Source organism: Alosa alosa, chromosome 9 (assembly GCF_017589495.1).
Source record: "Alosa alosa isolate M-15738 ecotype Scorff River chromosome 9, AALO_Geno_1.1, whole genome shotgun sequence".
Classification (NCBI taxonomy): domain Eukaryota; kingdom Metazoa; phylum Chordata; class Actinopteri; order Clupeiformes; family Clupeidae; genus Alosa; species Alosa alosa.
Genome location: NC_063197.1, coordinates 14,950,034 through 14,977,491, shown reverse-complemented (window position 1 = coordinate 14,977,491; position 27,458 = coordinate 14,950,034). Strand labels below are relative to the sequence as shown.

The following is a 27,458-nucleotide window of genomic DNA, read 5'->3' as shown; positions in this document are numbered from 1 at the left end:
TTTTCACAGATGTAATTTAACTAAATTTAAATATTGTTTTATCTCCGTTATGTTTCAGTGTAACACTGATGTTTAAAAAGATAGGGGCTGCACTTGTTTTGTCGCCGGGAGAGGAAGCAACAGCTGCGATTGTAGCCAAAGCAGCGGGACTGGTGTGGCGTCTGGTAGGCTACTGGTGTCACTGGATGCAAACAATGACAGGACATTTTACGGAGCTAGGTCTGTCATGGATGAATCAGAAGATGGAGAAGAACAGCTCAAATTCCAACAACCACAGTTGCAGCCATTGATGGATGAAGGAAGTGATAGCAGTGGTGCTGGTGAGGATGCTGGCAGCTTCAGTGTGAGGAATTTCATACCAGGAGGGGGAGCAGCCGTAACGGCGAGCAAGATTTCAAACAACAACGATCTATCATCGGAAGGCGAGGATTCCGCGCCTCTCACTTCCACGGCCACCACAACATCAGCGCTGTTTTGTGAGAAAGATGTCTTTGGATGTGGCGCTTGCATCCTCAGAAGCCGAGGGGACCTAACAAATGGAGCCAGAGTTACCAGGTTGTGCAATGGGTTTGGAGGTGGAATTGGCACCGGCATGATATGCAACCAAAACGGAGATTGCATTAGAGACACTGTCGGTCCTAGGAGCTTGCCCTCAATTGTCTCTAAACAAGAGACGCAGACAGGTGGCGGAGTCACGGCTGACGACGACAAAAAAAAAAACAACTGTATGTAATTCCACCGCCAGTATGGACGGCTCAATAACTCCTACCGGATCTTCTACACAGGTCCACGGGGCCGAGACGTCCAGTATTGGGGGCACAACTGCTACCAGTGGTGTTTCTGAGAAAAAGGACTCCAGGGTTTCCTTCTCCAATGCTCCGAGCAGGAAGGCCTCGTCCGTGCAGGGAATTGGATCGGGTCCGAACCAGCACCAGCCCAGAAACTCTGTCACCTTCTCCAAGTCCGAAGACGGACCTCACCTCGTGGGAGAAGATGGGGAGCCACGAGACAATCAAACTTACATGCAGAGACAGTTCAGTTCCATGCTGCAGCCTGGAGTTAACAAGTTTTCCTTGCGTATGTTTGGAAGTCAAAAAGCAGTGGAAAAGGAGCAAGAAAGAGTCAAATCAGCTGGCAACTGGATTATTCACCCGTACAGTGATTTCAGGTAGGAGCTCTATGTAGGTCTGGTTTGGTTTGGTACGTTCAGGTTTGTGATCATGATTCATGACCTCTGACCCCAAACAATATGATGAACGACCTTATTGCTGGTAGGCTTTCTGCAACTTGTGTCACTTTGACTTGGGGACAAAAGTTCAGAATCATAAATGACATACCCATAATTGAGCCAGTCCCCCTGGAAATGACACCCTACCTTACCTTCCTTAGTATGCCAACTTTATTTGTGTCAGCTTTGTTGCGCTCCCTCATTTGTGCGCAAATGAAATGCTTGACAAAGTTAGTTGTAATGTTGACTACATAGCAATGTCAAACAGGTATTCACTGTTATGAATTTCATCTGCCATATCTAAGAATTCGTTATAAGAAAGCTTAAAACGACTTAAATGTTTGCATTAGGTACAAAACCTGTGCGTAAAACTCGCCTAACGACTTCTCACGACGACAGTCCGGGAGGCGCAGTTCAAATGAATGTCATACGCTACAAATATCACCCTAAAATAACCCTAATGCCACTGATTTAGGTATGTTATACACTGGGTATAGTCCAACTACTATCACTTCCTGGTCGCCCCAACAAAACATTCCATGCGCCTCTGAAGTGTATCACTGTAATGGTCAGAGTTGCGCTTAGGCTACACATCTTGGAATAAGGCGCACTGGCAACGCTTGTCTTCTAACATATTAAACATGATTTCAGTGTTCACATATGTTATGTTTCTGTCTTTAATATCCAATGCCTTAGCGAAGATCTTTATAGCATCCCGAGAAAAAGTTGTTTAAAAATGCGTCTGGGAAGACATTAACCATTGGCGCTCAGGTGCATTGCATTGCTCATTCTAAGCCCTGTTTCAACGTAGGCTATATATATTCTCCCAACCTCGTATTAATTTCGTGCACACGCTTGCTGAATTATGGTGTTATGTACCATGCATTTACCTGTTACCTTGCTTGCGCGTTAATATCTATTATTTGTCTATTCCATTGGATGCTAGACAGGTTTAATCTCTGACGAATGACTTTATTACATATAAGCTGATATTTCGTTCAGAAGTATTGCATCTCAGATATCTTCCTATTGTATTTTTACTTTGAGTAGAAGCCTGGTGTACCATTTCTGAACTGGTTGAAAGTGCACTTTGCATGAGGTAGAAAAGTAGCCTACAATACGTCATGCAAATGTCAGGCGAGAGAGTACAATAAATGGCAGTCACTACAGTGCCTTTGTGAAATCTAAGATATTAACTCTTTCCATTGGATTGACAGGCGGACATGTAGCCTATAATCGTAACCATGTAGATCTCTAACTTTCGTATTCTTATTGTGAACAGTTGCTGATTGCATTGCCATTTTTGTTAGTCTACGTCTACGCCACATTGAGACTTTAGTCACTCCGAGGCGTTTGGCATCGGCTTCAGAACCAGGGACAGCTACTGAACATTGTTAAAAGCAGAATTAGCACCAAGGGTAGCATGAGGAAAAAGCGGTCGAGCATATGTCTCAATTAGCCTAAAAGCTATCATAAATTAATTTCCAGAGAATTTTGCTCCTCGTGTGAAGCATGTAACGGCACTTCATGATATTGAGGCGGTGCTTTGACACACCCTACACCGGATCACCGGTCAACCCAACCGTGGCACATACTTTCCTGCTCGACCGACGTGCTTATTTCTCGTCGATTAATCTTATTTAAAAAAACTGACATCCTCTCGACGACATAATTTCGCTTATACAGAACACAGAAGTGACTGAAGCACAATATGGCTGCATTTTGTTTTCAGTTGGCCGTTCACCCTCGCTAGTTCATACTCCTTTGATTGCCTATACTCTGTCCTTGTGATGACCTTGCCTAGAGGAGGGGGGTAATATTGAATTTGCATCCCATCTGAGAGACACGGAGTAACACACCTACTTTACATACTTAGCCTCTGATGTGTCTGGTGGCTCTGGAAGAACAGCCTATTTTTAGGGTGTAGCTACCTCAAATTCTTTGTGGACAGACAGTCAGGTTGCTGAAACAGTGGTGTGCTTTCCAGTGGCACAGGTTAAGCTAGTTCACTTCAGTATTGTCATACAATTAGGCTACAAATAAGTAAGCATATCTTCTCCTACTGATAATATTTAATTGTATTTATTTTTCAAGTCCAAATCCATGTTCAAATTAAATTGAACAGCTTTTTCAGGTTTTCATAGCAAGACATGTAGAAATGCAGGCCTATGTCTATTTTCTTACTGTGATCATGTTGCTTCAGTATCTTCATGAGTGTACATGCAACAATTAACAGTTTTCAAAATGGGCAAATATGGTTACTGTATTGTCATGGAAGTTTGATGTACAGTTTCATGAATACATTTGGTGTTTCATGACACTGTGTTTTATGCCCCCATATTATAGGTTCTACTGGGACTTCACAATGCTCATGTTTATGGTTGGCAATCTAATTATCATTCCTGTGGGAATCACCTTCTTCAAGGATGAGACCACCACTCCGTGGATTATCTTCAACGTGGTGTCTGACACCTTCTTCCTTGTAGACCTGGTGCTGAACTTTCGCACGGGCATTGTCTTCGAGGACAACACAGAGATCATTCTCGACCCCAAAAAGATCAAGAAGAAGTACCTAAAGTCCTGGTTCGTGGTGGACTTCGTCTCGTCCATCCCCGTGGATTACATCTTCCTCATCGTGGAGAAGGGCATCGACTCCGAGGTTTACAAAACGGCCCGCGCCTTACGCATCGTCCGGTTCACCAAGATCCTGAGTCTGCTCAGACTGCTGCGCCTCTCCAGACTCATCCGCTACATCCATCAGTGGGAGGAGGTAAGCGTCGTCCCAGCAACAGGTTCTGGTATTTGACACGAGTGGGAAGGCTAAACACAGCTGGACAGACAGAGTTTACATCTACAAAGAGCTCCGTCAGATAAGCATGACCTCATAAGGAAGGGCTTGTCTGAAGTGTCTGCACTGTGCCGGAGCGGTGGAGGTTGGGGAGTGCAGGCAGGGGTCGAGGAGTTATGGCGACCGAGAAAACAAACTTTGCAGACGAGGACATTAGGTTCTGCTGGCAGTACACAGGTTGCCAACACACAATCTGCAGCGAGAGTGACGTAATGCAGAGGCAATTTACTATCTCCAGTGAGAAGCAGTGAAGCCAGAATGATGAAAGTAAATGTCTTGGTTAGGCTCTGTATATGTTTCTGTCAGCACATTTTATGTGACATTAGGAAAAGGTAAAATAGCTTTCTGTTGTCATAAGCAGACTGGATTAGTTGCAGGTCTTATATATTACATTATACTCCTCAGACATTAGGTCCCATGATAATTATTCTTTCATCATTATTGCTTTGAGTTCCATTGGATAGGAGTCTTTGGAGAAATATGTTGAGAACTGGGCCTGAAAAAAAAAAACATTCTCTTATTGCGTATGTGTTTCTGCTCAGCCAATGTTGATTTCACCAGTGTGACATTTGACCATTGGAGCTTTGGCAACAGAAAACCTTTTTAACATTTGTATGATTTGTTATTGTGATCTGCGATGAAAAGATTAGGACATGAAACATGTTTTCCTAAGGGTGATAGAAAATGAAAAATGTATCTGAATTCCACAGATTTGTTAATAAATTATGGGAATATAGTTTTTATAGCCATGTAGAGCAAGTATATATAGTAGCCAAAGGTCTATTCTAAATATTTGTGGATGGGATAATCTTACTCTCATTTGAAATTATTCACTTCAAAGATAATGGAAGGCAATCTCCTCAGTGATTAGAAATGTTACATTAATGTTAACATTAACATCTGTTACATTAATGTTATATATTGGGGGGTTTGAAAGTTGTTCTAATGTGCCGATGTGGCCTACTTTGCAAGGTTCAGTACAAGGAAACTGAATGGAAGAGACAGTACTAAGAGGTTGTTTATTACTTGACGGCCTTACGCAATGAAATATTCTTTTGGGCAATCTGGCCTTTTCAAGCATGAAAATGTGTTATTTCAACAGCTGTGACATATATTTATCCTTTCCTTTTGAACAGTCCAAATTACAACTTGCAACGGAGTTATTAAACAGCTTCTAATGAATCCCTCAGCTTCTAGTTAAACTAGAGCACAACTGTGAGGTTTAGAAAGGCAAAACACATCTAAATGTGATTCCACACATTGTTTTGTTATGTCTAGCACTTAGTGAACTCAGTAGCCTTGAAATGAATCATTAAATATTTTGTCTAGAGGGACTCTCTCTTTCACACGTTGAGCCTGCCCTGCGTGTGTTAAGTAAACGTCAAGAGAGGCTCTCTGACTCATCTCTGTGTGGTTGTCCACTCGGTTCATTGGGACAGCCCGTCTCCTGATTGTAGGCCGGTCATTTGAGCCACCCCCCCTCCCAATTACTGAATCAGCCTTATGCCACAGACTGCAGTGCTAGACTCTGTCGTCTCTTTGAACAGACCACCTTGTTTAATAACAACATTGCTGACCTAGCAGAGTCTGAAAATATTAGCAAGATTAACCTTTTGCTTTTAATTTACATTCATTGAACAAAAATAACACTTTGATAGGTGAGGACGTTGAATAATAAGCCAAAAGGCGAAAAAGTGTTGCATGAAGGGGCGGGTTCTGAGTCAGCCTCTTAGAGGACTGGGAGATGGCCATTTCATATTTTTAGATCACCATTTCACTTGGTCAGGAAGGAGACACTCTCAGATGCTTGGAGACAGACAGCTGAGGCCGAGTCAGGAAACGGGCATCAGAAGGGATCAGATCAGTCTGGTCCGGTCGCTGTCACTCGGACTCGGACACGGGCACACTGGAGCACAGCCCTCTCGCTGCGCTGTGTCCTTGAGGGTCTCTCTGAGACGCATATCGAATGAAATGTGCTGAGCGGAGGAGCCTGCTGTTGTTTGTGACAGATGCACCTTCTTTCAGGGCCCCTTTGACACACACACACATGCGCGCACACACACACACACACACACACACCCACCCACACCCACACACACACACACACACACACACATACACACACACACACACACACACACACATATAGAGTGGTATGAGCCTGTATTGCCCATCCCTAGCACACATACACATACGTGACATACACATAACACACACACACACACACACACACACGCATCACATATAGAGTGGTATGAGCCTGCATTGCCCATCCCTGGCACACATACACATGCACACACACACACACACACACACACACACACACACACACACACACACACACACACACACACACCTTCTCCAGAACAAGGCCAGGAATAGAGCCGCTGAGAGGAGAGGGAGAGAGAGAGAGAGAGTGTGTGTGTGTGTGTGTGTGATTTTCTCAAGAGGAAAGCCTCTATCATGCCTACTCCATCCACTGTCAGATTGTAGGGCGGATGTTTCATTTTTTCATGAACTGGCTCTGCCATGGAGGAGTGGTCCCTTGTGCATTCTGCTCCATTGGATTCTCGTTCTCTTTTAAAGATGGTCACACATCTTTTTTCTTCTCTTTTTCCTGACTGTTACGTGGCATATTTCCGCTTTTGATTTCGCCTTAAATTTTATTTAATCCATTAAGAATGTTCCAGCTGACATTAAACCATTATCCACTTGAGCAGTGGAGCAATCACATTTCAACTGAATAATTTATGATGGATCAAAATGCATTTTTTTTCTTGTGATGCACAGTCCTTCTTAATAACTTAAATACTTCAGGAAGTTCTGGTACACATGAAGCATCTGAAACAGGCGAGTGTGTCTCACTGACGTGGCCCATGCCACACACACACACACACACACACACACACACACACACCACAGTGCCGAATGTCTTGAAGAAATCTTATCTTGCGGCGCGTGTGCTGAAGCTTGACACGGTCCATTAGACACAGCGTGCCGGGGTCGTCGCCGTCCCTTCCGCGTGGCGGGCGTGGGAGTGTTTCCCCGTGGTGGGAGCCCTCGTTCTGCCCGTGACCCTGATCAAAGCAGCCGGGGCGGTCAAGGCGGAACTCACATGGTGAATCAGAGCTGACGAGGGGGAATGGAGGGGCTCGCAGTGCACACTGAAACCAAATATTCGCAGGGTCCTGACCTTAATGTGGTCTGACAGGCTGCCGTATTAGATGCGGTTTTTGTACTGTAGCGAGATAAAAAAAAAAAAACAATATGCAGAAGACTGGTGCATGAATTCTTATACCACCCAGTAATGTCAGAAAGCGAGAGATTGCAGAGGATGTTCAAGGCATGAATAATTAACAGCCACTACAAAGATTCAGAATAATTCCATATGATGATGACACGCTGTATGTGAGTCTGAACGTGAGTGAGCAGCAGAGAGACAGTTGGGCAGACAGACAGGAAGAGATAAGGAGACGGAGGGAGAGAAAGAGAGAACTCATCCCGTCTTCTTGGGGGGATATTTATAGCCCCAGTCCTTATGTAGGCCATGCAGTCCGTCTCAGGTGTGTGGCTAGCGTTGTTTCTGGTCTCGAAGAGAGTGGCAGCTCTTTTGCCCTTTTGAAAAGCATGCACCTGAGTATACGTACAGAGAGAGAGAGAGAGATAGACAGACAGACAGAAAGATTGACAAGACCGACAGACACAGAACAGAATGACATAAACAGAAGTACATCTCAAGAAAGAGTCTTCAGTGAGCCACCAGAAGATTTTGAACAGCTGTCTATGCCATTTGTTCACCCTTTACAGCTCATTAAACACAAATTGGGGCAAAGAGCGAAGTAGTAGCCTAGTGTTTGTTACCCGACTTTTGATGGGATGAGTGGAAAGTCTTAAAGTCACATTTGGGCTCATTAAAACGGTGGTGGGATAATGAGCTGAGTGTGAGTATCGATACACATGATTTTAATAAAGCGAATGTTTTGGCATCAAAGAGCCGACAGCAGTCTGTTGCATCTTTGAACCTGTCTGCAGTTTAGGCGTGGTAATGAACGTGCTCTGCATCATCATGTACATTTTCTAGTGATACTGTGTATGCATTTCAGAGACTCTGAAAGCAAATGAAAGTGTCTGAACAAAAGTGAGTGTTTGGTATTTAGCACTTAGCAAGATCAAAACAGTCTTGGAAGTAGCACTGTTTGGGTAGGTAACTGAGAGAGGAATAGGTAAAGAAGTGACTCATCTGGCCCTAATCTTTGGTTGAAAGTGTGTTACAATTTCTAAATGGATTCATCATTCATACGCAGGATATGTACATCAGACCAGGGCCTGCCTTCCAATATTTTCTCTCTTGATTCAAATTCCATTTTAAAGGGGAACTTGGCAACTATTTCAAAGTAATAAACCCGTTTAGAAATCATTTGGATGGTTAAATGACCTGTTCCGGTGAAAATGGTGACTTTCCCCGCTGCGCCTAGCGTCCCCAGGCGGAAAACCAACCTTGCAACATTGAGACTACCGTCCCGGAAAGAGAAGTGAGAAACAATAAACTCGTTTTAAATCGTGTTTCTTACCTTGTAACATCCACATAGTTCTGCCAAACTTATGCTAACCGTTCGCTAGCTTGTAAACAAATCCATGTGCTTTATCGTTACCTTTTCCCACAGTTTAAAATAGCATAATGCACAATTTCTCCAGCAGAGGGGGAAATCCTGCCAAGTGTCCCTTTAAAGCATGATATGACAGAAAAGGTATTTGCATTGCCAAAGCAATCATACAGAGGAATGTCTCTCTCTCTCTCTCTCTCTCTCTCTCTTCTCCTTCTTCCCCCTATTTCTCTCCCCATTACCATGTATCAGATCTTCCATATGACCTATGACCTGGCCAGTGCGGTGATGCGCATCTTTAACTTGATTGGCATGATGCTGTTGCTGTGCCACTGGGACGGATGCCTGCAGTTCCTGGTGCCCATGCTGCAGGACTTCCCCTCTGACTGCTGGGTCTCCCTCAACAAGATGGTGGTAAGTGCTCTTACGAAGGTCCATCAGGGAAATGTGAATTCATATTGCTATATGTCTGTATATTGTGTGTGTGTGTGTGTGTGTGTGTGTGTGTGTGAGCCAACTTTTTCCTACTTCTTCAACTCTATCAGTTGTTTATCAGCTGTTGTTTATACTGTATATTGCAGCAGTAGGTGAATTAGGAATTCAATGCAGGCAATCCAAATTTCAGAGTGACTGGAAAGTGTGCTCTTCAGTGAGTCAGAAGATGAACGTCAGAAGAGGACACCTCATCTGCCCTCAGTTGCTATGGAATATACAGTGTGTGTGTGTGTGTGTGTTTGTGTCTGTCTCTGTGTGTCTGTCTGTGTGTGTCTGTGTGTGTTTGTGTGTATCCTACTTCAGCTTTATCTGGCTGTGAACACTCAGCTTAGAGTCAGTTAGCCCTGCCAGTGGACCTCCCTGTCACTGATTGTTCTGTCTCAGTTCATAGAAAGTTCAAAGAAATCCTTTCCTTTTGTGGGAAGACAGGAGATCTCACTTCACTACAGATGCAAACACATACAAACATAAGACGCAGACTTTGACCGAAGTGTCACTGAAAGTGTACTGATAGCCAGTGTCTTGTACAGTATCCAAATAAAGTGTGTTTAAAATCCCATCTTAAATATTCTACCAGAGAGCACTCAGCTGCCACAGAACAGCTCAGAGAGCAGGGAAATCAGGCAACATTGGCAGCGGGCGCATATGCGATCCTATCGTGTGCCAGGGTGCCTGTGGGTGATGTCTGTGAGCTGTGCCACCCAACTGTGGCGCCTCCATCTGCTCCAGGAGTGCCCATCCCAGCCCACTCCAGCACGGTCACTCCATCACGGCCTAGTGTCAGACCCAGAGGATGCAGGGCCAAGTCAGGCAGATGATGCTGGGCGTTGTTACCCATGACAACCACAAGCACCTGCACCTCAGTCTCAAGTACACTCAAGTACTCAAGTACAGTGCTTACTACTATATTTATAGGTATGTAGTTACTTATGCTGGCTCAGTGTCTGATGGATTGATGCTTGTATTTAGTGGTGGGAGATGTTAGCCTGGCCCCGCCCACCTAGTATCTCCACTCATTTTCATCTCATTGAGATACTCACTGAGCGAGAGTCTGGTGAAATCGGAGAAGGTGGATGTTGCCCTTGAGTTGAAATTGAAACGATACCAGAGAGAGGAGCTGGGAACAAATGACATGTCTTTAGAAGTAGTTGTGACCATTTGGATTCCGTATCAAAGAAAAGGGATTGTGGGAAATGTAGTCTGCCATACAGCTGCGGCTGTGCTGCTTCGCAGTGTCTTACTGCATAAATACAGATATCTGGACCAGCTATCTGGGTGTGGCCTGAGACACACGACAGGCCCCTCTATCTGCTCTGGACACTGCTTCTGTTACTCCCGGTTTCCCAGGGAACCGCCACTCCTGTTACCATGGCGGCGGGTGTGTGTGCAGCAGTCAAGGTCACCAACCTCTGAAGAGGTGTATTGCCTCAAACACACAACACAGCGATATATGATCCGGCTGGAGACAGAAGGCCTATAGGTTACTGCACAGTGATACTCACACAGATGCACGTGCTTACAGCTGGTGTCCTCTTATTTAACCAGATGAAGCGATCAATCAGTGCCAGCTGGTTAAAGCATTGTCTGGACCCTGGAGATTGGGGAGTACAAGGCAATAAATTTGGACCTGTGCGTCAGCTGTGTAGCGGAGGGATTTATGACGCTGTTGTGGCGGGCTGATTGAATTAAAGTTCCTCACTTACGTAAATCAGCGGCAGGTGGTTTGGTTTTAATTTCCAGACCCTTCTTTTCAATCACCGGCGGATCAATGGAATTACAATAAAACCCCTCCATCCACTCAGACCTGATCCGCCAACTCTCTATGTGTCCTGAGAGCTGACGAGCATGTCATCCGTTCAGCCCGCCACTGTCCATGAGACCAGAACATACGTCCACCCACGCAGTTTCACACACTCGCATGCACACACACACACACACACACACACACACACACACACACACACACACACACACACACACACACACACACACACACACACATAGACACACACAGACATTTATCTAATATCACATGCACATGCAGATACACACTCATATAAATTAACTATGGTAACAGGCATACACACTCCTCTCCCCATATATCCCTGTCTCCCCATATATCCCATATATCCCCTCTCTCTCACATATTCATACAAAAAACCCTGTTATGCAAGTACGCTGTCATATGCACATGCACAGACACTAACAGGTATCATATTCTCTCTGTCACACACAATGTAAACAGGAACATAGTCACACAGTATCGCTCTCTCTCTCCCTCTCTCGCTCTCTCTCACACACACACACACACACACCACACACAGAGACAGCTAGACATTGCCACAGGAAATCCCTCTTCCTTAACTGCTAATTAGAACCTCCTCTCCTCCTTATTCATTTATTCAATTACTGGAGCCATCGCAGTGGTGCACTGGCCTGTCAGGACACATAAGGCTAATGAGAAGCACACGTCCCCTGATGCACCCACGGGCCCCCGCATCACCACCACACTTAACCCCGCTAAAGACACAACACAGTCCGAGCAGCATCCTCTGCTCAGCCCTGGCCCCATCCTGGTTGGCTCTGCCCCCTTCAGCCTCCTCCATCTCTCCTCGCGGCGGCGGCCGCAGTAGCCCCCACTGTGGCCCTGTTGTGTGTGACTGTCTGCCCTGAGGTCTGCCACACATCATCAGGCCTCCACCTGGCTGGAAGCCCTTTATTAGCACTAGCGCTAGTTTAGCCTAGCGCTACGGCTAGCCCTGATTAAATGTCCAGCCCCGGAGGTCTTCCTGCTCTGTGGCGGGGGTCGTGAGAGCACTGACGTCCACAGCAGTAACAATGTATTACTGGAACCATGTATTATCATGTATTACTGGGACACTCTCAAACACTAGCCAGCCAGCTAGTGCGCCTTGTAAAATGGATTATACAGCAATATGCACTCTCTTAAGGGGACGGGAGGACATGCAGTATAATGCAAATACAACGTGTTCCTGTGATCCTTTTACAGTTTGTTAGCATAACTCTGCATGGGGCCCCTACTGTGTGACTGTGTGTACACACCAGCTGAACATAGTAGCGCTCGATGCTAAATGAGCGATGATGGAACCGATAATAAACGAAAAGTCACGCACATCCTAAAGTCTGCCAATGAAGATGGGTAGGCTACTGGTTCACACATGTATAAGAATGTTGAATTACTGTATGGAATAAATATCATACAAGCAAATAAATATTTAAATGGAAGCCATGTTGTGTGAGCGGTTCATTCCGTACTTCAATGAATATTTGATATATGCTATGCTGCCTGTTCTGAACCTGCAGCCATCTTTATGGACTAAGGGATGTGCTTGACTTTTCTCTTTTGATCAATAAAGGATCAAAGTACAGTTAGTATAATTTCTTTGGCTTAGACAGAAAGGACTTCCTCTCTGTTGCTTACGATGGAATGGCTATTGTACCAGATAGATGCTTTTTTCTCCTGCTGATCTCTAATGGTCTTAGATATTCCAGTCAGGAGATTCACTCTATCAGTCACTTTTACAGCTGACAGTGACAGGAGTCATTAAGATGCATGAGCGGGCATAAAGGCATTTGTCAGGACGTGTCGGATTCTTGGTTTAACAACACAGGCCCACTGGACTCGGACTCCATACATTGAATGCATAAGTGTGTTCAGTGTAATGAACATAAATATTGTCAGTCAGAAGGGTCCCTTGAGGAGATGTTGTGCATACTTCCACTGAAATGAAATGTAACTGCTGAACCTACTATAAAATGGGGCCATCGGTAAGCCTAGGAGTGAGAAGAAAAAACACATCACATATGTTTACACAAGACAAAATGCTGTCAGGCACGGCAGCTTTGTGAAAGCCTCAGTGAGCAGTTATTTCAGATAAGTCGCGGCGCAGTGGCGCGACAGCAACAGCAGTGGCTGTGCGTGCAGACGGAGATGGCTATCTATCTAGCGAGCAATCTTATTTATTGATACTGCTAGCTGGACGCACAGATGCATCACAAGAGTGGTTTTGAGGTGGTCTGGTGTTTAGGTGGAGGACGAGGGAGAAGAGCTGAACTGAGGAGAGAAATGCTTAAAAACACACACACACACTCACTGGCATTACATTTTTCTCTGTGTTCCCGAGGTGCACTGTGTTTGTTAATAATTGTCAGCTCAGCAGCACAGTGGAAGGTGGGAAGACGACACGGCTCCACGCTCCACACAAACGACTTATAGGAGCCTCGCTTTATAGGAGGGGCCTCAGTAAAAAAAAACACAATGGACTCCTTCAATGTGTGTATTTTTGTGTGTGTATGCCTGTGTGTGTTTGTGTGTGGATATGTGTGTGTGTGTTTGTGTGTGTATATACATGTGTGTGTCTGTGTCTTGTGTGTGTGGACAGTGATTATGCACAGAAAATCACATGGGTTAATGCTCACAGAGCCAAACAAAGGGAAAAAAGAAAATGTTTTCCATGTCTGTGTGTTTGTGTTTGTTTGGTGCAGACTGTAGTTATGTAGGCTATTATTTTACTGTGTACATATTTATGTACTCAATGCATGTTTAGTGTGTATTGTGTGTGTTTGTGTGTGTGTGTATTGTGTGTGTGTGTTTGTGTGTGTGTGAATTATGTATATGTGTGTGTTTTTTGTCTTGGTTGATGCTTCCCCTACGAAACACACACAGGCCGTACCCAGCATGCCGATGGGCAACGGTAGAGTGCTTCACTCTGCCCCCCACTGTCTTCCAAGGCGAGGGCCCGACTGCTACCAACCTGAGCCTGACAGACAAGGACATCACCGCTCTGCACCTCCACCCCCACCATCCCTCCAACACACCCACCCACACACACACACACACACACACACACACACACAGCTCACACCCACCTCTTCGTCATCCTCAGATTAGCTCTGTCCTTCCGCAGCCTTGTTTCCATGACTTCCCTCTCCGTCCCCCCACTTCACCGTGTCCCCATTGGAAAGCAATCATAAGCTGCGCTCACTTATCTGCTTATTCTGCTCAAGCCACCGCAGCCTGTTGCGCTGCCACACTGAATACCAATGGCGGTCTCCCCATATAGCCCTCCTCCCGTACGTGATGTGGGGTGGGGTGGGGTGTGGGGGTGGATGCGGGATGTCGATAAGGAGCCTCTCCAGGCCTCCGTGGCATTGTTCCTCCTCGGCTGGAGATGGAGAACAGTGTGTGTGTGTGTGTGAGAACAGCTGTTTTGGGAGGGAGGTGACATCAGTGGCGTTGGCACGAGTGGATTGGCTGGTCTGACACAGCTTCCTTTTTAAGGCTGATGAGGGCAGAGCGTTTATGATGAATCCAGCACGAGGTGTTAGGGGGGCTGGGGCTGTATACACATACACACACACACACACACACACACACACACACACACACATATCTAACACACCTTTTTTCTGAAGGAGAACAGACTTAATGGCTCCTCGTCAGTGAGTTGTCTGAAGTGTTCTCTCCACAGAGCCAAAAATCCTGTGATGTGATGATTAGACCCTCTCTTGAGCTTGGCTAAGAATTCATCGCTGCCTATTCATAATACCCCCCCCCCCCTCTCTCTTTTACTCCCTCTCTGTCTGGCTGTTTCTCTCTCACCTATTTCTTATTCTATCTTTCTTTCTCCTCCATCTCTCTCTCTCTCCATCTCCTCTCTTGGCTTTCTCCCCCCTCTTTTTCTCTCTCTCTCCCTCCCTCCTGCAGAATGACTCGTGGAGCGAGCTCTACTCCTTCGCTCTGTTTAAGGCCATGAGTCACATGTTGTGCATTGGCTATGGCCGCCAGGCCCCGGAGAGTATGTCTGATATCTGGCTGACCATGCTCAGCATGATCGTTGGCGCCACCTGCTACGCCATGTTCATCGGCCACGCCACCGCCCTCATCCAGTCCCTGGATTCCTCGCGCCGTCAGTACCAGGAAAAGGTGAGTGTGTGTGTGTGTGCTCAGCATGATTGTAGGTGCCACCTGCTACACCATGTGCCTTTGCCATGCCACGGCCTGTGTTACCTTACGTTACGCTTACCTGAGGTAAGCAATGCACAGTGGCACAGCCTACTGGCAACGAGGCCTTCAGTGTGTGTGTGCACGTGCGTGTGCGTTGCCATGTGCGTGCGCGTGCGTGTGCAATTATTTGTGTGTCTGTATATGTGAGCATCCATATGTATGTACATCCATATGTGTGTGTGTGTGTGTATGCGCCAATGGGCCGCTGATCGTTTATTGGAGATGAAACGTCTAGACGAGACAGCTCTGGGTTTGATTCCAGTGGGAGGGCCGCTGCTACATCTGGGCGCCGCAACACACTGTTGTGCCCTTGCGCCGTACGCCATAAGCACCACCTACTTAGGTAATTGCTGGGTCTTTGTTCCTTAATTGCAGCATCTGGCTCATGTTTACAGCGGTAACCACGGCGCTGCGAGGCCCAGACCTGTCATATACCATTTGGCTGATCCGCAAAAACCCCTTTATAGTTTCATCTCCCTCTCTCTCTCAGTGTCTCTCTCTCTTTCTCAATCTCTCCCTCTTTCTCTCCTCTAGAGATTCTCTGTTGCCTTTTTTCCCTGGAAAGATAGTGAGACAGAAAGAGAGAGTGAGAGAGAGAGAGAGAAAGAGGGATAATCATCTCATTTCCTAGGTCACAGTATGACCTCAGAGAAAAGCGTGTCATGGTGATTGCATTTTGTGTTGGGCTAACACTCTCTCTCTCATGACTAAGTGAAAAGAGTAGTGTCTGCTAATATTATCCGGGTCCTGGAGGTGCTCTATCACTTCACATCACAGAGGAGACAGTGACTGAAACCCCAGATGTTCGGCAGACAGAGAGTCCAGCGCTCCTTTTTTGTTGTAGCTACGTCAGACGCTAGTGATGGCGTAATAGCAGGCAGCTAGGGAACGTCAGGCATGTTTGTGTGTGTGTGTGTGTGTGTTTGTGTGTGTGTGTGTGTGTGTTTGACCAGGCTTGTTTACACAAAATGAGGCATCCATAGTCCTAGTTCCAGGCAGGTTTCAGGAGCTTGTGATGAGGCGACGGCAGCAGCAGCAGCACTAGAGGCGGTGGGTCCAGATGGCGGTGTGGCGGGGAGGCCCCCCCTGACCCCACCAGGAGACGAGAGGAGCGCCGTAACGAGACACTCCTGTCCTGTCCTCTGTCAGTTCGACCGCCACAGTGACACACAGACCACCCCACCCCCTCCACCTCCATCCCACATCTCTCTCTACCTCCATCCGATATCTCTCTCTCCTTCACTCCCGCCACTCATCTCTCTGATCGTCTCCCCCTCTCTGCTGCTCTCTCTGCTCCACTTTTTGATCGGGCCCTGAAATAATGATGTAACGCCACACACAGAAACCAAAGGGCCTGTCACGAGCGCTCGTCACGCTGGCCCCAGGGAGCCAGCTGCTTCTCGTTATTAATCACCGAGAGCCGAGTCGGGCATCGCCGAACATCGCCGCGGGCGGCACACACCGACGGGGCCGCATCTGACATCAGCGATAATGGCAAGGCGACGCTGACGGTTTTGTAGGCTTTGTCAAATCCGCAAAAGATCCCGACAGATGCGAGGCTTTTTTTAAGATGGAGGCGCAACAGGAACATTAGACAGGGTTCATCATGGGGCTTTGTTTTTTACTGAGTGAACACATGCTGATTGTATTCTAAAATAAAGATGCCAGAGTTGGGTCAGACCTGTGTCCACACCTGTCTGTTATCTTCAAAGAGTAACAGTAGCTCGCTGCTGGCAGCGCTCACCTGTTTTTGGCGATGAACAGCATTGATTTATCAAAATGAACACAGAGCTCTGTCGGGCCTTCTGTGTTCAAAGTGAGAGTGCTGTTGTTTGGTGACACAGCTATCCATCAAAAGACAAACACAAAGACACACACCATCAAAAGACATAAACACACACACACACACACACACACACACACACACACACACATAGACACAGAAGCAGGCAGACCCATCAATGCTGGCACACACATCACAAACACAGACACACACACACACCTTCTAGATATATTCCTGTGTTCCAATCAAGTTGTTTCTTTAAAGCTTGGATTTTACGCTCCTTGGAGACACTGAGCGCTTGTGAAGGGTGCCGGAGGCTAGGCTGTAAGCTCCAGTTCTCCAGTACAGAGCTGCTGTGCTCAGAGTACTGACGAGGAGGACGGAGGCTGTGTTCCCAGGTCAGTACCGGCAGATGTGACTTTGGCACTTGACACGGTCTGGATACAGTCTGTTGCAACTGTAGTATTGGATGTTATCAAAGACTGACAAGGAAAGAAGCTATTTTCTGTCCTCAAATGTGTCCGCGATTTAACAGTCTTTCCTGTATTCTGTATGAGAATGTTCTAGTGCTACTTTGAACTCTGCATTCCCAAGCTGTCAGCTTGGTTTCTACTGTTTCCAGCATAATCCACACGTTTTCTCTTGTACATATAGTTCAAAGTCCTTCATGGTAGTCTTCAGATATATATTGCATTATGCAGTAGGTCGGTCTCTGTGAGACTAGTCGTTTCAGTATCTACTGTATGTAATGAGACCGCAGCCATTCTTCCCATGTGTTGTCCTTCCAGAGGTGACAGTTGACACTCCCCGCTCCCGGAGGGCAAAATGGACAGAGGAAGCGGCTGTTACGTAATGCTACTTTAGCTCCTAGGGGCAATGTTTTTGCTTCCACAATCTCCAGGGCTTTGGTAGCTTCCATTTGCTCCACAGGGAACTATTATTCTAAGTTAGCCACAACAACAGCTAGCTTTGTAATTAATGATAGCATTGCGAATGATTGAATGGAAATTTCCATTTTACGTCTTAAAAGAGTTGGTTTGACTTGTGAAGTAAGTTTACAATCATACCAAAGAGCACCTGCTTTCGAGACACATATCAGTGACGAAGCACTTCTGACCACCAACCTTTTTTGGTATTTGAGGAAATTTCCATTTGCTTGAACTATAACTAGATGTACCGCAGAGCGGTACAAAATATGACCGCCGCCCAGTCCAGCATCCATTTTTGCCACAAAAAGAAGTCACGCTGAAAGGCCTATATGATTTTAACTGTCTCACTAAATTGCATTATCCACACTCAATTCTCACTGGTATCTGCTAGACAACAAGTACCAAAACATGATTAGTTCATAGATTTCAAATGTAATATTCATTTTATACAACCCCACCTCCATCTTGCCTGTTCATAATTCTGAGAAATTCGTGATTGTTTGTGTTATGTTTATGTTATGTGTGTGTGTGTGTGTGTGTGTGTGTGTGTGTGTGTGTGTGTGCGTGCTTGTGTGTGTGCCTGCGTATGTGCCTGTGCATGCAAGCGTACATATGTCTACTGTGTGAGTATGTGTCATAGATTACTGTGAATGTATGTGTGTGTGTATCTGTTTGTGCACATGTGTGCACATGAAATGGGTTAACATGACCCCTGGAGGCAAACATACGGAAAAAAATGGTCATCCTAGGCCCTACAGTTCTCAAGATATTCACAGAGAACTGTGTCTGCTCTACCCTCCTTTCGGGGGGTCCAGTTCAGCGTGGGGGCTACAGATCAAAACGAAAAATGACGGTTCCATGCTATCCATGTGGGGGTACATGCCCACCAAGTTTTGTGTACCCGGTCTTTCAGTGTCCCGAATCCTTGTTGGTGTATGCGTCACTAAATGTACACATAAATTATTTTATTGTAAGGCCCCCCATGAACGAAAGTACACAAAACTTGGCATGCATTCGGAGGGTGTCATAATGATCCTACACTTTTAATTTCGTGCAGTTTTGACCTTGTCAGCCAGAGATATTGTGATGAAAACACCTAATTTTTTGCTTTTTAATTTTTAACTAGGTGGCGCTATACATGAAATAAGTGGTAATGGGATGGGTTGACATGCCCCCTTAAGACCAACATACATAAAAAGGTGGACCTCCTAGGCCCCCACGGTTCTCGAGATATTCACAGAAAACTGTCTCCGGCCACCTACAGGCCAGTTGGGGTATAGTAACATAAATTAATTTATTGTGTGGCCCCCCATGAACGGAATTCCACAAAACTTGGCGTGCATACAGAGGGTGTCATAATGATCCTACACTTCCAATTTCGTGCAGTTTTGACTATGTTAGGTCACAGATACCTTCAATTACAACACCTCATTTTTACTTTTTTGTGTTTAACTAGGTGGCGCTATACATGAAATGAGTGGTTATGACATGGCCCCTTGAGATCAACATGCAAAAAAAAAAATGGTCCTCCTAAACCCTACGGTTTTCGAGATATTCACAGAAAACTGTGTCTGCCCTACCCTCCTTTCGGGGGGTCCAGTCCAGCGGGGGGGCTACAGATCAAAACGAAAAACGATGGTTCCATGCTATCCATGTGGGGTTACATGCCCACCAAGTTTCGTGTACCCCGGTCTTTCAGTGTCCCGGGAATCATTGACGGAAATATGGGCATGCGAAAAAGAAAAAAAAAGAAAAAATCTGACTAAACCTATATGACCGCCGCTTCGCTGCGCGGCGGTCATAATTAAGTCTGCCCTGACTTGATTAAAACCAACCAGCTTATTGTGGGAAGCAAATATTTTCAACAATACTTGGAGCTACCTCAGTAGAACTGAGATACTGGTGGGCAGATGACAAAATGGGCCCTTTTGTCTTGTGACAAGGACCTTTGTGTTTATGGCAGCATGACAGAGTGTATATTTGTCCCCTAACAGATTCCTGTGATACGTGAGGCTGCAGTCACTGACAATTTAACGCAGGCCCACCCTGTCCTGCCAGGCAAATAGCCGTAACAGCCGTGTATCAACCCACGTAGCCTAAGGAGGACCAGTTTCTGGTGCCATAAAAAACCTGTATGAGCCTCATAAGTCTTGAGTCCACTAGTCGAGGGTAACAGATTGGATTTCCCAAATGCAATGAAAGTAATAGTTTTATGTAACCGCCTCAAGGATATAGACCTTGCTCAATATGTCTTACTTCACTGAGCTTATGGATCACTGAGGATGGACAGTGCATAATTGAATTGCTAAGCAGATGATCCATATTTACCCTCTATGTCACGGGCCTGTCATGAGCAGCCAGGGTGGACGCACAGAGCAGAGATTACGGCTCAAAGTGACCTCTGATCAGAGCTGTCTGCATTAGTTGATTTCATATAAATGTTTTTTGTTGTTTTCTTAAACCCATATTGATAGCATTAGGTGTTGCGTAATGGCTGTCTGTGTTTGGTTTCAGTTTGGAATTCTAATGATTAAGGAGCTCTTGCTTTTATTGATGTCATTGCAGAGTCTGTATAGCTCCTTTGTGAGTAGTTACACACAAGTGATAAGCGTGGCCTACAGGTATTGCACTTATCTTTCTAGGTATTTCTCACAAAAGCATTGAATGGGCACAGAGATTCCCCGATGACACTCATTCTAGTTTACATTTAATCCCATCCTTATGAAAAAAACTCTTTCCCCTCAGGGCACTGTCTACACATACTGTATGTGTGTATGCTTTGGCCGGACTGCGGTATTGATGGTGTGCACGTCCTCGGCCCACTCCTCGTGGCTCGGCAGAGAGATAGAGCAGCAGGCTGGCAGTGGGGAGAAGCCAAAGCAAAGTCCTTTCAGGACCACATATCATCTCTGGCCATAGCAACAAAAGAACCAGCACATGTACTGTATCTCATCATTAGTGACCAGCATTGCCACGTGCATCAACAACAGCTTTTTTCTTAATAGGTGATTACTGCACATCTATACGTGCTCTATTCTTAGCAGTCTATTTTTAAAAGTGCTTTGCATCTACAGCATATGGGTTGTATTTTAACAGGCTTTTTGCGTAAATATGTGTCTATTGCATATTGACCAATAAGCACAGAGCAAGAAGTAGAGCAGAAAGCTCAGTGCATAAACTAAGCTGTTTCTGTTGTCCATAGAGGAATGCTTGGGGTCTTGGAAAACAGCATGCATGCCTGAAACAGGGCAGAATAAAGTGAACAGAAAAATATCTGTGGTTCCTCCTGAGACCCGACACTCACATGACACTCACAAAACACAACCAGGGCTGTCAGTGTGTATTTGTATGCTGTGGCACAGGGATACGTGTACTTGTGAAGCACAACAATTAAAAATAGGAAAAAATGAAAGAAGAAATAAGAAGCCAAATGGATATACAGCGAAGTGTGTTAACTGTATTGTCATAGGAATTTGCACATATTGGTTCCGATGAGATGAGGATGGGCTTGACCGTGGGAGATGTGACATGCCAAACACAGAGTGTTGTCAGAGAAGTGTAAATAAATAAATTAAGTAAGCTTCTGTTGTGGCGTCTATTCCCTACTCTCTTTGTCAGTCACACGACAGGGTTATCTCAAGGGACTCAGCTGCGAGCGTAAAGTGGGCAAGGCCAGCTTGATGGGCGAAGAGAGAGAGGAGAAGCTCAGAGATCAGTTCTTGTTCATTTGACATGGCTTCATGTAAGTGTCATCTCGGATATATGTCGCCTCTCCAAACGTCTGGTGGGCACATCCGGTCTCTGGCTTATAAAGGCCTTGGGTTGGGGGTTTCCATGAAGCGGACTTGATTTCAGTTAAATGTGAGTCTCTGTTTTCCATCTGTGAGGATGACACAACTGCATTATCCTTCAGAGAGAAAGCCAGAGAGAAACAAGGAGCAATGTGAAGCAGAGAGAGGTTGTAAAAATAAAGCCTCTCGAAAGGTTCACAAAGCCACTAGTAATTAATTAAGATTAAATTAAATTCAGATCTGGATCTGCTTATGTGGAACTGGGGGTTCAGTTAAATTGGTTTTAATGAGGATTTTAATATTTGTAGGCAATCATTTGTTCTCCCTCTCCCTCCTGTGTTTGTGAGTGGCATATTGCCTACATTGGTCCTAGGTGCCATGTACTTGCCTTTATGCACACTAGATTAACATTACTCATTTTAGTGGAGTTGTAGCTCAGGTGTAGTAGTAGTATCATCAAGGGGATCAGATTACATTACAAAAGCAATCCAATCTAGAGATACTAATTTAACCGTACACCTACAGGAGCATATAAATCTCATAAAACTAAAGAGAACGCTTGATTGCGTTGGACAGAAAATGTTTACGCTATGCTTTATGTCAGGCCCTTGAGTATATAGGTTCATTAATATTGAATCATGTTTTTCTCTGAGATGATTCGTCAGGGCGAGGGCATGACACAGGCTGTAAACACAGGGCATGTGTATCTGCAGCTGTGCTGCATATGTTGTTGTAACATAGCCGGACGACACATCATCCCTTTCATTTTGACTTGCGACGTTGTTTACCTCGACACGTTTCCCCATATGCGTGATGAAAGGCCTTGTAGTAAAATGACCAGGATTTATGGAAGGGAGATTGCCTCGATGGCACCTTCCTCCCAGTGTCTGGTTCCAGGCTCTTTAATAAACAGACACCAAGCTCACAGCCCTGCTGGGAACAGAGAGGAAAACACGCCAACCTGGGCCAAGGGATAAAAGGAAAGCTGCTTTTCCTCCCACACCTAGCCTGGGAGCTGTTGCCCAGGCTTTCCCCCCAGTGATTGACAGCAGCTGTCTGTCTTTCTGTCTGTCTGTCTATCTGTCTGTCAGAGCCAGTCCTCATGAGCAAATGCTTTGATTCATAATATCAACAGCATATGGCACAAGGGGGCTTTTGGTCCACATCTGAGCGGTTCATCCATAATCTGGTCACATTAATGAATCCATATTGCTGAGCTCTCTCCTGTTGTGTTCACCACAGGGCCAGATAATGACCCCCGCCTCTTGCGGATGAGTGATTCATTTTCTAAGCGTGTAAGTCAAGGGTCATTGGCGTCCCGCATAGTGCTCTGAAGAATGGCCGCCAAGCACGGCGCTGCTCATTTGACCTGACGGCGCACTAATTAGGCCTCTCCTTCACCTCAGCCTTTGTGCCGCTGTGAGCGTGTGTTGCCCCAATCACAGTCACGCTCTCTTCCATGTCTTTTCATCTCACAAATGGCACTTCTGCCACCAAATGAAAGAGCCGTCGGTTCTCGAGAGGCCTTTATTATTATGTAGCGGCCGGCTGGAATGGGTAGGTAGATGAATGCACGCCGTCTGGCCTTATCTGTTGTAGAGTGAGCTGATATCTAGAATCTCATGTCCACGGGTTGTTGCTGAGCAATATTGACCCAGCTCCTTCAGTACAGCAAGATGGCTTGAGAGGATTTTTTGTGTCGACTGATTTCAGAATTTCATCATATCACAGAGACCTTAACTATACATACAGAGGAGGTGTCTTGAACTGATTTAACCTCAGACTTCTTCCTGCTTTGAGATCAAATAATGTCAGTGTGCATAAGAATCTTTACAGAGTATACAAAGAAAGAAGCATGAGCCTCAGGATCCTGTGATTGTAGATAATGGTTGGTATAGAAGATGACTGTTACTGTGGACCATTTGTCAGTGAGGTAGATACTTTTTTGGTAGGTACTAGTTGTTTGATGTTAGTTGCCAGAAATGGCTGATAGTGGGCCCCTTTCGTTGGCGGTAGCCACTGGACTGACCACTGACAACTGATCCCCACCCCACCCCACCCCACCCCACACACACACACACACACATACACACACACCCACACACCCAGCAGGAGTGTTCTGTGCTTGTGCTGCATCGATGAGTCATAAACTGGAGCCTATTAGCAGGCAGATCCACATCCTCTCAAGCCCACTGGAGACAGCTTCGGCTTGCACAACATTCCTCAGAGCTCTAGGGTGGGGGTCTGCAGGACAGGGTATGAGTGGGGGGTGGAGGGTGTTCACGGAAAAAAACATTATTCAGTCGGTATGAGTCATGACACCCAAGTCCTTCAGGCAACTCTGATGAGCCTTTGACATGCTGCGCAATTATTTATTTAGCCGCTGATCGTGAGGTTGCATCTCCTACCTCCAGCGCCACCTTGTTTGAATTCAGTGGCGGTGGGTTCCGCTCATTTATCTCCAGACTGCATGAGACAAAAAATGACCCGCCGCTGTGAAAACACCTTAATTGAAAGGTTGAATCAATAACCTTAGTTTATCTTCAAGAAGCCCAGTTTTACAAAACTCAGCATTAATCGACGTGACGCGGCACGACATGGTGATAAAAGCAGAAACCAAACAGGCAGAAGAGACAGAAGTGGAGGAGCTCCTCAATCATTCACTCCTGACAGTGTTTACTAAGCCTCATGTAGCTCTTCTCAGCCCAAGTCTTTGATGTCTCTTAAAATAGCCACAAAAGACAAAGTAATACAAGGCTTTCGTATTAATTATTTATTCCACATGTATGCATCTGTAGGTATTTGTCATAGCCAAGTTACATCTTTCCCCCTTTAAGCATGAGTGAGTAACACTGAAAACAGTCTGTTTGTGCTGTAACAGACAAAAATGGCTTTTTGTTGTTGTGGCAGTTGAGCTTGTGTTTTTGATGCACGCTGCATCATTCTGCAGCAGAGCCAAGAGGAAACTCTTCTGGTTTTATAGTCATGTCATGCCGTTTTGAAGTCTTCACATTTTTCATCTTCTGTTTGGGTCGATATTGTACTTTTATTTGTTAATGTCCTCCCCCATTCTCATCTCAAGTGTTGTTTCAGGCCTTTGTTGAGAGAATGAAATTCAAGTATTGGAGATGACAGTGATTCTGTACACATCTGTCCTGTCATTAAAACGTCAAAACTTTTGCTATCTGTTTTTGTACCCCTCTCTATGTTTTCCCTCTAGTACAAGCAAGTAGAGCAGTACATGTCCTTCCATAAACTGCCGGCGGACTTTCGGCAGAAAATCCATGATTACTATGAGCACAGATACCAGGGGAAGATGTTTGATGAAGAAAGCATTTTAGAGGAGCTCAATGAGCCACTGCGAGAGGTAAAAAATTATTACTTATTGCAGTCTTATTGCAGTCTTCTGTCTAGTACTATGATACAGAAATGAAATTATTCTGTAAATTACTGTTTGCTATTGTGTCTGTAAATTACAACTCATTTCAAATGGTTGTTTAACTTATTATTTTGGCACCCTGTGAGTCAACAAAGCTTTGTTTGATATCAATGTTTATGTTTGTTTGACATCATTATTTGATTTGAAATACCTTCAGGAAGTTCAATTCAATCATCATCAATGACATCAATAATGAAACACTAATAACACTAATATTTTACCACCCTCTCTCATTACCTGCCAAAAAACCCTCTCTACCTTTGCTTAACTCCTCTCTCAGGAAATTGTCAACTTTAACTGTCGCAAGCTAGTAGCTTCCATGCCTCTGTTTGCCAATGCTGACCCCAACTTTGTGACTGCTATGCTGACAAAGCTGCGCTTCGAGGTCTTCCAGCCCGGAGACTACATTGTCCGCGAGGGCACCATTGGCAAGAAGATGTACTTCATTCAGCACGGGGTGGTGAGCGTCATCACCAAAGGGACTATGGGCATGAAGCTCTCCGACGGCTCCTACTTTGGAGGTAGAGTTCAGACCCTAACCCTAACCCTAAATCAGTCTCCTTATGGTTGGTCATGGGGAGACTTAACATAACTTTAATTTGTGAAGAGCCCTAAAATGGGTAAATTTGGTGTTTTTTTTTTTTTTTCAACTTCTTTATTTTTCTTTACTTTACTTTACAACAACTTTTCGAAGCCTAAGCAATGTTAGCCCCTTAGTGATGTTAGAAAGTCTTTGCCAGTGTGTTTAAAATAACTGTCAGGCAGTGGTGTCCATCTTTTTGGATGTTCCTAGATTTTTAATACGTTCAAATCCTGTTGAACCTTTTGTCACAGATCACAGAGCTCAGACATTCCTCTCGGAGCATTGATTTTCATTCTAGATGCCAGAGGGCTGCCAGGGCTGTATAGCTATAGTAGTATAGCTTAGCCAGGAAATTCTCCCTCAGAGGCTTCAGCCCTCCTTTCAACAGTGAACTTGTGAGCCGGAACCAGCCAACCCGAACCATATTCATATAAATTCATGGTGCGGTTCTGGAGCCCGTGCAGGTCTCTTCTCCATCTCTAGTGGCTCTTGTCCCACTTTCAGATGGCCCTCAAGAGCATGTGAGCAGAGACCCTGCGATGTTGACCCAGAAAATGGCTGCCATCCCAGTTCCCCCTTCCTCTCTCTCCTCCCAGTCTCTTCAGGCGAGGTCTAAAGGCTTGATTCCTCGCCCCCATTTTTACCTCCCACAGTAGACCAATAGAGCTTAGTGGTATTGCGAAATGTGCCAGCTGCCAACGGGCAGAGCAGAAGAGGAAGAATGCACCACAGGCTGAACATGTGGTCAATTAATAACAGCTAATTAGTGGAGCAGAACGACCAAGACAGCGCAATTTGTAACGTCAACTGTGGAATTCTCTAGCCAAACTCATTGTGTCAGGAAGAGGTAGTCATCCCTTTTTTCTCACTGTAGGCTACAAAAGACCAGTTGTTTAAACAATGTCAGACCCCCCACCCCCGCCACCAACTTTTAATTTCACCAGGATCTAACCAACACACACATATACACACACACACACGCACACAAGCTTCGCAGAGCACATCGCAGTATGGCTACACTTGTCTTAATAGGATCGGAATGGTAGGTAAGACAGGCTTTGAAAGGTGGTGATTGATTGATGAATGTATAGATGTATGGATTAAGGAATGCTTTGGAAATGGAACACCTAATAGGCTGGAGGATTTTTTTTTCCATCCTGTGACGTGACTTGAGAGCGCTTTGTTGTCAGGGAGAAGTATTGGGGCAAGCGTTAGGGTTAAGTCATAATGACACGCCAGCAGGCAGGCTTCCTGCGCCAGGAAGGGAGGCCATTAATCTTGCCGAGTGTAAATCCCTCATCAGATATTTGTGGCTGCTCAAGACACCCAAGGACATATTGCCTTCTGACTGAAATGCCAATCTTGAGCTTCTGAGTGAAAATTACCCATGACATTATCTCAAATGTAGCAATAACTAGACGCCGTTAAACACACGCAACTTGAAGGTTGCAGTGCAGATCTGACAGCAGCCTATCTATGACTGTCTCTATTGCGTTCGCCAGTGCAGAAGTGTTTTTTTTTTTAATGAATGAAGGTGAAAAGTAATTGATCAGCCTTGTGATTGTAATCAGTGATATTACTTGCTTCATAAGGAATGGGGGGGTATGCAATTGTTCCATTGATGATTTGAGAAATATACAAAAGGGACTGAAAAACTGTAAAATGCAAGATGAATGAAATAATTGACTCAGTGTGTGTGTGTGTGTGTGTGTGTGTGCTTATCTTATATT

The 27,458-nt window shown here is 45.3% G+C and overlaps 1 protein-coding gene across 2 annotated transcripts in view; it reads left to right on the top strand.

Moving 5' to 3' along the window:
- Positions 1 to 577: 577 nt before the first annotated feature.
- Positions 578 to 27,458, top strand: part of hcn2b (hyperpolarization activated cyclic nucleotide-gated potassium channel 2b) — a 37,678-nt gene continuing 10,797 nt past the window's right edge. The window contains exons 1-6 of one of the 2 annotated variants that reach the window (XM_048253088.1): positions 578 to 1,168; positions 3,575 to 3,998; positions 8,933 to 9,094; positions 14,904 to 15,122; positions 24,927 to 25,073; positions 25,426 to 25,666. In XM_048253088.1, the coding sequence (XP_048109045.1) occupies positions 747 to 1,168; positions 3,575 to 3,998; positions 8,933 to 9,094; positions 14,904 to 15,122; positions 24,927 to 25,073; positions 25,426 to 25,666 (1,615 nt within the window). In that variant the 5' untranslated portion in view covers positions 578 to 746. The remainder of the gene's footprint in view (positions 1,169 to 3,574; positions 3,999 to 8,932; positions 9,095 to 14,903; positions 15,123 to 24,926; positions 25,074 to 25,425; positions 25,667 to 27,458) is intronic. The other variant, XM_048253089.1, reaches the window with a different exon arrangement.